The sequence below is a fragment of the Aphelocoma coerulescens genome, chromosome 2 (assembly GCF_041296385.1).
Source record: "Aphelocoma coerulescens isolate FSJ_1873_10779 chromosome 2, UR_Acoe_1.0, whole genome shotgun sequence".
NCBI classification, from domain to species: domain Eukaryota; kingdom Metazoa; phylum Chordata; class Aves; order Passeriformes; family Corvidae; genus Aphelocoma; species Aphelocoma coerulescens.
The window spans coordinates 135,387,729-135,397,514 of NC_091015.1; the positions used below are offsets into that span (position 1 = coordinate 135,387,729).

The following is a 9,786-nucleotide window of genomic DNA, read 5'->3' on the forward strand; positions in this document are numbered from 1 at the left end:
TGCTCCTTCTTTACATAGATTCTCACAAAGCTTTCTGGTGCACTACAACTAAGCAGGCACCCTGCCCACTCAACAGCACACAGCTCAGTTTGTCATTTACTGCATGTTTTAATCACACCAAAAGTAACTAATTGTTGCACCTCAAAACCTCATCTGTTACCTGCACAAAGCCTTCCAAATTTTCTTCCTCCAGATGAAAGTTAAGCAGTATCTACATACTGCTAATTCAAACTGTGGCTCTTTGAAACACGACTCCAAAGTGAACCTGGCAAATGCCGCCACTTCCGAAGAGGATCACAAAAAGAGACCAATCGAGACAACAGACTGTTTTGTGCAAGATTGTTTTATTAACAGACCAGACTTTGAAATATTGCAGCTGGGCATCTTTACCTGCAAGGCAAAAAAGAAAAAGGTATCATTAGGCACATGTAGATCTGAAACAACTCTGGCCACATGAAAAAGTAATACATTTTCACAATTTGTAATTTGGGCTGAAAACACTCATTTTATTTCACTGGATTGAAGACTGCAGTAGTCTTGCACACGATAACTAACTTCTACATTAACATCTCTTCACTGAAAACACAGACTTTGAGTACCAGACCTAACAGGATAAAGCATTTCTACCTTGAACTGTTGGTACCTACATTTGATATTTAAAGACATGCCAAGACATTGTGCATATTCTACCTTTTGCTGCATTCTCATTTTAAGCACATTTCAGAGACTGTTTAGATACAAAAATGAAAGCAAAAAGCCGACTTGGGACCAGTTCCTGTAAAGTTTGCTCCAAAAATTAATCAAATTCACTATGTTGCCAATACTGAGTTGTCAACACTTGCTTTCTAGTACTATGCTCTTTCCTCCCAATCTTTACAAAGGAATCAGTACTGGAAGTCTATTTCTTAAATTCATTTGAGACTATGACTTAAGTAGTAAAAAAATAAAGACAAATAGCAGGAAACTATCTACTTATAGCAAAGAGGAATACTATTCTTCAGATACACAGCCCCCTCATCGTGACATTACCTGGAGAGTACTGCCAGTATGTCACCTGATCTTACTACTCCAGTTTGCCCACAGCCTCAGTAGAAACTACAACATTCTTCTATTTTCTATGTGTAGGCTACTTCTATTTTAAACATGCTCTCTGTCCACAACAGCAGGAAAAGAAAGTGGAAGAGATGAGAACAATCAGTTTATCTCAGATTTAGTTATGTATGTTTGCAGAAAAAGTGTAAAAACTGCTTGTAAGCATAAAATAAGAAACTGCAAGGTCACTTTCCAAATTAAAAGATGAAGTAAAGCTCTAATGTATGCCATTTACAAGGGATGCTGAGCTACAAGCCCAGTGAGAAACACGAGCAACCAGATGAACTAATATCCCTTGTTTCTCTGCCAATATACCAACCCTCACAGGCATTTACAGCGACTGCAATAGCGAACTAGAAGCTTCCCTCCTGTAGGAAGGCTCCTGAAAACAAGACTACCAATATACACCTGACATTTGTGGATACAAAAATGCTGTTAGCAAGGAATTTTCCTGCTTCTTTCTAAACCGTGGGATACTTTGGCTTGTGCAATTCTGTCAAGCAGAGGCCCTACCCACGCAGGGTTGGCCAGCATGTCAGCCCTGGCATTGCCTTCCGTTAGAAAACCTGGTAAATTGGTGTGGCTTCGAATGTGCAGAATGTAACACAGATGCACTCGAGCCTGAATTGCAGACCACAAGGCTTGCAACAGTGAAAACAGAGCCACATTGTTCACCTCCTTCAGAAGTGAACAATCTAAGTGTTGGGTTAGACATTTAGCAGGGAAGATGGAGGAGAAAGATCTACACTGACAGAAAAGCTGCAGTGTTTCCATTAAAAACAGCATTATGCTCAGAAACCAGACAGGAGCATAAGGTCCTCCTCAGCCTTGGTTATGCACTAACTTCAAGGACACATCTGCCAGTACTGAACTTTCAAGTTTCTGCCAGCAAAATTTCTACAATAGTAGTGGGAGTAACTTAACATCACCCCAGGCACCAAACGTTACAGCAATTCTGCTTCTCAAAGTTACCAACATCTTCCCATAGTTGAGCTAAAAAGCTTTGCAAGAACACTGTCCCTAGTAAGGAACTATTTTCCTAAAGTTCAAATTTCCACGTGCCATGTAACCGGTGCTTTAAAACTCTGCTGACTTCACAGATGGGAAGTAACAGCACAAAATGCAAGGAGCTTGAACTGAGGAAATCAGCAGCCTACAAAAAAAGCTTCAATAAATACTGTCAATCAAATGGAAAGTATTTCCTAGATCTCCTTTAGCTTCTTGGACAGACAGCAGACCCCAACGAGCTCAATTTGCTGTGCCTTGGCTTTAAGAATATTTTTAAAAGACTTGAGAAAAAAAAAAAACAAAACAGCAAAAGAAAGCAAGGTAAAACTTCTTTCCCTTCAAAAACTTTAATTTCTGAGAACTCATCCAAATGCAACTGCACCGGTTTTAAACTGTAAAGTCACAACACTACCCATTTTTTTTTATGAACCAATCCCCTGAAGCTAGAAATTCAGAAGTAAACTGCACATCTGATCTAAAGAAAAAACAGAACCCTACAAAAAGCAACCAAACAACAAAACCCTACCCCACATATATCCCAACAAGCCAACCAAAACATTCTGACTTTGGAAGAATTAGTTTGAGGAAAATTTGGTCTTTGTTTGATATTCTTTCCAAACACCCTAACACAATGAAGTTTTCTTAAATTCTAGCATACCTGTCAAAGCAGAAAGATATTTACCCTTGACTGAAACTAAGATATGGACAACACTGAAGCTAGTTTAGTGTCTAAAAAGCAAAGGGAAGTACAAGAAATATGAAAAAAATGCTGGCTTTGAATGGCAGAGACTTCTCACCAAAGCAGAAACAGGAGAGTGACAACAATAGATAAGACAGATTGTTTGGAGTAGGTCCTACCTTTAGGACTCAGCTGTCACTTAAATTACTTCAAGTGCTAATAAACCTTCTCATTTCTAAGGAATAGACTACTCAAATGGGCAAATCAAGTCTTTCAAAATTACCAACTTGGTCACCAGACATGAAAGCTTTAAATGAATCATTCTGAAGCTTGAACAAGCTGAAAATTTAGACCAACCCTAATCAGGCTTTTCTAGAAAACTTGAAAAAACACCGTACTTGCAATCACAAGATTTTGATGATACTAACAGGTCATTAATGAGGGTTGAAAGATTTAGCCAGGATCTCAAGGCTTCACATCATAAAACCAAATAAGGCTTTAAAACAAGTTATTGGTAATGTTTGTATTTCCTAAACATTATCAGCTACAGAGACAATTCAAATTCCCAAATGTTTATGCTTTAGTAAGACTTCCAAAATAAAACCAGAACACTGTATTGTTCAAGTAGCTTTATACTGTAGGTACCACCCAAGAATGAGTGAGCATCTATTAAACTTGAATGTCTGACAAATAATGACAGCAGCCTGCAGAGCTGAACAGTTGATTGCCTTGGGCAGTATCTCACCATTAGTTCATTCTCCTTATGAGTCTGTTGATCTGGTCTTCTCTGTTACCAGCATCCCCACCTTCCACAAAGTGGATCGTTTTCTTCTTCATTCCACCCCGAGGAGAGGATAACTTGAAGGGCCAAAGGAAGTTGTTCACAACTTTGAAGTTCTTGCCAACAGTGTAAATTTCATGGATCACGTCTTCCATGCAGATGATGCCAAGCTTTCCTAAAATTCAGACATAGCTTTCAGAAAGACTACATAGGCACCGGTCAGTAACAAACTAAAAATTATCACGTTGTTACTGTCATGCCTACTTATTTTGACAAACTTCAGGAAGTCAGAAAGCACTCACTTTGTCATGAAACTGAATGGCTGACTTTTCCAATTAAAATGGATTAGCTGCAGCCAAGTCAACATGTAATTGGCACATTTGGCAAGAGGCATCAGTTTCAACTGTTAAAATATTTGCTGCCGGCAGTGAGGAACAACAAAAAACCCACACTTAGTGAATCTTAGGAAAACAGACTGCTCTTTGGAGAAAAGTTAGATTAAATACACCTAAACCATAGCTATGTGTAACTCAGGGAAACTCACTATTAAGTTAGGCTGCTGAATAATGCTACAGCATTATTCCTTAATGACTTTCCAGAGTCTTCAGCAACGTGTTACAAGTTAACTCTCATAAAATAGAGTGCTAAAAATAGATTACAACAGAATACACATACCTTTAGAATCTGTTTATCTATTGCACAGGAAAAGAAACACGCATGACACAGCCTTATCTGAAGCAAAATGCAAATCAAGTGCCAAAAAAGGGAGAGACTTAAGTGGCCACTTTCACTCATTCTGGCATGACTGCAAAAGAACGGAGCTTCCTAGAGCAGCCCATATCCCAACAAATGTTTACCATGCCTTGTTTTTACTGAATACACTGATTTACTACCTAGTTCTTCCTTCAGTAAGTTTAAAAAGTCTCTTTGCCAGATCACAAAAGTCAAAGATACAATGTCTCTAAGTCTGAAAGCTCAAAGCCATGATGACTCTTTCATACTACAGCACTCTGTCATTACTCAAAGATCTACTGACCCCTTAAAGGTCAAGAAGTTTACATTTAACTTTACACATTTAAAAGGCTAAAATTTGACTCTTTACACCTGTTTTCAATACTTTATGATAGAAGTTACTTCCAGCTTGCTTTGTATTAAGCAATTAAGACAGAAGTAGAGATCATAACCTAACACCAGTGTACTCCAGTGACACATAAGGACAGTCGTCCAGCTCAGCACTGCACTGATCACCCCAAGGCAACCAGCTGGTTTCCTGTTTTGCTCAGCAGAATTTACCAAGGCGTTTCTGGATCAGGCGGTTGTCAGTCAGAGCAATGCGCTGCTTGTTGATCTTGCCGTAACCACGCTTGTAGATCAGTTCATGCACAGACTTCAGGTTGGGGTAACTGAAACAGTCATGTTCAAAAAAAGGATTGTAAGTCTCTGCAAGCCACATTTCAAGTTAATGTTAACATCGCTGATTTGGACTTCCATACCAAACAACTAAAGACCATTTCAGCATGTCACAAATGTAAATACAAAGGCAACAGAGAAGCAAATCTCGCACCAAGTTCCCAAGGAACACCAGTATGAGAGTGAAATCATATCTAGCAGCCATTACCTTTAAAGCACTGCCTTAACCACACTTTCAATTCAAAGACAGGAAAGCACACAGAAGATAAAAAAGCTGTGCAAGTCTAGCATAGCAAAATGCAAAAGCCGCTCAATACTTGCACCCTGATTAGGTACAACTGGGCCTTTCACTCACCCCCAGGCAATGTAGGGTTCAACAATCCGCAACATGTTGATAGAGGCTTTGTTGAGTTTTACAAAGGTGCCGTTAAAAATCTGCCGCAGGCGAAGAAGCTGCAGAACCTTGCGGACCTTTGGGCTGACACCATTGGTACTGGAGAAGAAAGGGAAAAAGCCTGAATCATCAACACCCCAGAAGCACTAGGTATCAGGTTAAAAAAAAGGCCCCAAAATACAACAGTACTGTTCCCATATGAAAATACATTTTGCGAATTACACAAAGCAAGCTTAGTAAATTAACGTACTATCACTACATACTTCAGTGTGAAGTTAAAACATCTATTTCCATGAAAAGAATTGAAATAAGTATTACACTGGAACAATTGGAACCCTTGTGCTGTCATGAACGTAATCCTTCCAATCACACCTTTTTTTAGTTCCCTGGAACACTTTACCGGAGTAGAACAAAACAAACACTTGAAGGAAAGTTCAGCAGAATGTTTGGGAATAGGGGCATGCAATTTTATCAAGTTAAAGGTGAGAAAGAGTAACTGTCTGCATGTACTTGCAGCCTTGTCTTCTTAAAAGCAGAGATTCCTAAAGACAGTAGACAGCAAAATGATTTAGTCCTTAATTAAACACAGCGCTGGGGCATATACAGCATCTACCAACAACTTCTCAAGCCACTGGTGGAAGGCTTTATCTTGGTAAAGTATTTAAGCCCTCAAAACAGAGAGGTAACAGGAAAGCCAACTTCAATGCTTTTGAATATAAACCTGCTTACATCTGTATCCAACCTTACCCTCTTATCCTGATCACAAATGCCAGTTTTGGCTCAGCTGGGACGTAGTAATTGCCAGCTTTCCGGGCCATCCTGGCCATACGGATCTCCTGCCTGTACATGTGCCTGTACTCCTTGTGGTAAGCCTGGGCTCTTGCATAGATGAGCTTCCTTTGTGCCTTGCGGTACTGCAATAAATTGGAAATCGTTTGAAGTTAGATAATTCCTTTTAACACATGAAAATCACTTTCAAGCAACGTGCCATATTCTAGAACTTCCCACAAGTAACACAGATCAGTATCACACAGCTCAGAACAGCCCTCAGTGATGCTCCAGAGAATGCGGCAGGCTGTCATGCAGTAAAACATATTATTATTCCTAACTCTTTATCAGAACTGTGGTGATAAAGAGTAATAAATACAAACTGAAAGAGGGGAAATTTAGGTTGGATATAAGGAAGAAATTCTTTATTGCGAGGGCGGTGAGACACTGGAATGGGTTGCCTTGGGAGGCTGTGGATGGGCCAGCCCCAATAGTGTTCAAAGCCAGGTTGGATTGGATATTTGAGCAACCTGGTCTGGTGGAAGGTGTCCCTGTCCATAGCAGGGGGGTTGGAACTAGATGATATTTAAGGTCCCTTCCAACCCCTTACAGCTCTAGGATTCTCTGATCATACATCAAGCTCCCCCTCACATAGGCTATAACCTCTTGCCCTGAACAAGACTAACTTCAATGTTACAGACAGAGTACACTTTACCCTTAACTCTGCCCAAACTTTGTTATCAGCCACTAAAAGCATATTTTAATCCAACAATTAAGAAAATATCAACAGGCTGGTTCTCAAAACTGTGAACTTCTGTACCGCATCACATCAGCGGTAGCAGCACAGCAATTTGAGTCAAGGGATCAGAGAATATTCACCTTTTTTATAGCCAAAATCTTCTTCTGACGTTTGGCTTTCATAACCGCATAGGCCTGCCGCTTCTTCAGCAGGCTCTCGGGCACAGAGGGCACCTTCTTTACTCTAAATGAAAACAGAAATAAAAGCTTTTAGTTGGTAGAAAAAAACTAAAAGAGGTTACATATGACAAACATCAAAACTCTCAGAAACACACGTGCAGGCCTCGGTGCCTTGAGCCACTTCACTGTGTCTTCCTCATCCCCACTGTTCCTAGGCCTAGAACAGTGTCCCAGGACAGTTCCCTGGGACTGAATTGGGTGATTTTCTAGTTCAGAACCTGCACTGTCCACATTTTCCAGACAAGGAAGCCTGACAGAGCAACCAGAGCTGCACTCAGTTGTAACTACAAAGACTTGTCCTACTTTGCTACAACTGATAATAAAACAAAGTCATTTCAAGATAACTTCTCTCTGACCAATGAACATTTCAACAGGTGCTTGAAGAGGAAAAGCTAATTTGGTAGTATTGTGAAATTTATTTCACAGGACTCTCAGCTTGCTCAGATTATCACAGAATGGGTCAGGTTGGAAGGGACCACAGTGGATCATCTGGTCCAGCCTCCCTGCTCAAGCAGGGTCATGCCAGAGAACAGGACACAGGATTGCATCCGGATGGGTTTTGAGCATCTCCAGTCAGGGAGACTCCACAACCTCTCTGGGCAACCTGCTCCAGTGTGTGGTCACGAGTACCGCAAAGAAGTTCCTCCTCAACTTCGGGCTGAATTTCCTGTATATTAGTTTCTGCCCCGCTCCCTCTTGTCCTGCAGATTTTTAACTTTTACACGCGACAGAACTTGTCAGAACAGCGTTTATAGAGCCACAGTCATCCTGGCAAGCGCCTACACCAGCCCGGCCGGCAACCACTCCCTGCTCCAACCCCAACACAGCCCTGTCCGCCCGCCCAGCCAGGAAGAACTAGCCGCCCCGGCCCCACATTCCCGGCGGCGACGGCGCTCGGGGCCCGCTCCCCCTCCCCATCCCGCCAAGGGCCGGCGGCCGCAGCCGCCGCCTGCGGAAGGGCCCAGCCGGTGGCGGCTCCATCTCCGCCGCGCGGTCCCTCCTCTCCCACCGCTCCCAGCCCCGACGGAGGCGCGGCGGCCCCGGGGACGGTGCGGGCAGGGCTCGGGCGGCGCGGCGGCCACGGATGGCGGCGGATAGCAGCGGGCGGGACGAGACTCACTCCTTGTCCGCCATGGTCAGCGCCGGAAGAGAGGGGCGTGCGCGTGCGCGGCGCACTCTTAGCTCATTCGCCCGCGCTGGCGAGGCCCTGCCCGCCGGCAGGACCCCAGGTTTGGAAGTCCGCCGTTGTGCCTGACCGCCGTGCGAGCGCCGAGGTGGCTGGCGAGTGCCTGAGGTAAAAGCGTCCGGGAACTGCTTCCCCCCGGCGGGGCCGGAGCCGGCTGTGTCCCGGGATCGGCTGTGTGCCGGGACCGGCTGTGTGCCGGGACCGGCTGTATCCCGATCAGTGGCTGTGTGCCGGGCAGTGGCTGTGTCCCGAGCAGTGGCTGTATCCCGAGCAGTGGCTGTGTGCCGGGCAGTGGCTGTGTCCCGAGCACCGGTTGTGTCCTGGTACCGGCTGTGTCCTGGTACCGGCTGTGTCCCGGGATCGGCTGTATCCCGAGCACCGGCTGTGTGCCGGGCAGTGGCTGTGTCCCGGGACCGGCTGTATCCCGAGCACCGGCTGTGTGCCGGGCAGTGGCTCTGTCCCGGGATCGGCTGCGTCCCGGGCCGGGCGGGAACCGCTCCGCCGCCAGACCCGGCCTTCCCTGCAGGAGGCTGAGAACGAGGTCTGCGGTAGTGGGGCTGCCAGGCGTCTTGCATGAGGCAGGATTTCCCCTATTCCAGCCTTAAACCCCGTCGTTAATGCCTACGGGACGCCACCTCCCGCCCGCGCTCAGTACCGCGGCGGGGATGGAGGCTGAGAGGGGGGAATGCTGCTCCCGCCGCCCCCGGCCCGGTTACATCCCCGGCCGCCTGCCGGGTCAGGAAAGCGGGGTCCCGCTGGCATCCGCGCTCCTCCGGTTCAGGACCGAAGCGCTTCCCGCAGGAGTGCCAGAGATCACGGAGGTGTTTCCGTCCCTGCGGCTGGAGGGAGCCCCGCCGGAGGAGCACGGCTGTCGGCCGTGCCGACCACTGCGCCCGCAGGATCGTTCACCTGGACGCACGGGGAATTGGGAACCACGGGCTCCGTTTGTGCCGAGATGTGCTTTCATTAGGTTGGGCATCTTTTCGGGTCGCCATACGGAATCAGTAACTGCACTGTGGAGAATGGAGGGCGGCTCGGAAAGCAGCGCTGCCCAGCACAGCAGCTTGGAAGGCTGCTTAAGGTTGTGGCTCGTAAGTCTGATCCTGTGCGCGCGTACCTGTGCTCCTAAAATCACCCAGGTAGACACCGGCACATCATTACACACGTACGGGAGCAAGAGAATTAGTGGAACTCTGAGCAGCAAAGAACTGTCCGGTGTAAAAAACCGTGTAGACAGCAGGGCTGGGGATAAGGAATGCCGAGCTCTGCGTTTTTATTTGTTGCCAATTAACAGCACGCAAAGGTGTTGGACGGCACTTGCACCTGAGAAGGCTATTGAGTGCTTTAGATCCTAGTTACAGGTGTATCAATGTTCATTTATTTACAACAGGGTTATTTTATGCTAATACAGATGTTTGTATCACTTGATGTCCTTAGCAGTATTATAAAAGGGGGGATTAAAATCAGCACGCAAGAACACTTGCAATATC

The 9,786-nt window shown here is 45.3% G+C and overlaps 1 protein-coding gene across 1 annotated transcript; it reads right to left on the minus strand.

Moving 5' to 3' along the window:
• Positions 1 to 325: 325 nt before the first annotated feature.
• RPL7 (ribosomal protein L7) lies at positions 326 to 8,334 on the minus strand. The gene is made up of 7 exons (XM_069004934.1): positions 8,231 to 8,334; positions 7,012 to 7,114; positions 6,112 to 6,278; positions 5,326 to 5,463; positions 4,854 to 4,963; positions 3,525 to 3,735; positions 326 to 390 (listed from the first exon to the last, which is right to left on the minus strand). Exons 1-6 carry the CDS (start codon positions 8,242 to 8,244, stop codon positions 3,527 to 3,529), a joined length of 741 nt encoding a protein of 246 aa, XP_068861035.1. The 5' UTR covers positions 8,245 to 8,334; the 3' UTR covers positions 326 to 390; positions 3,525 to 3,526.
• Between the last annotated feature and the right edge of the window lie 1,452 nt (positions 8,335 to 9,786).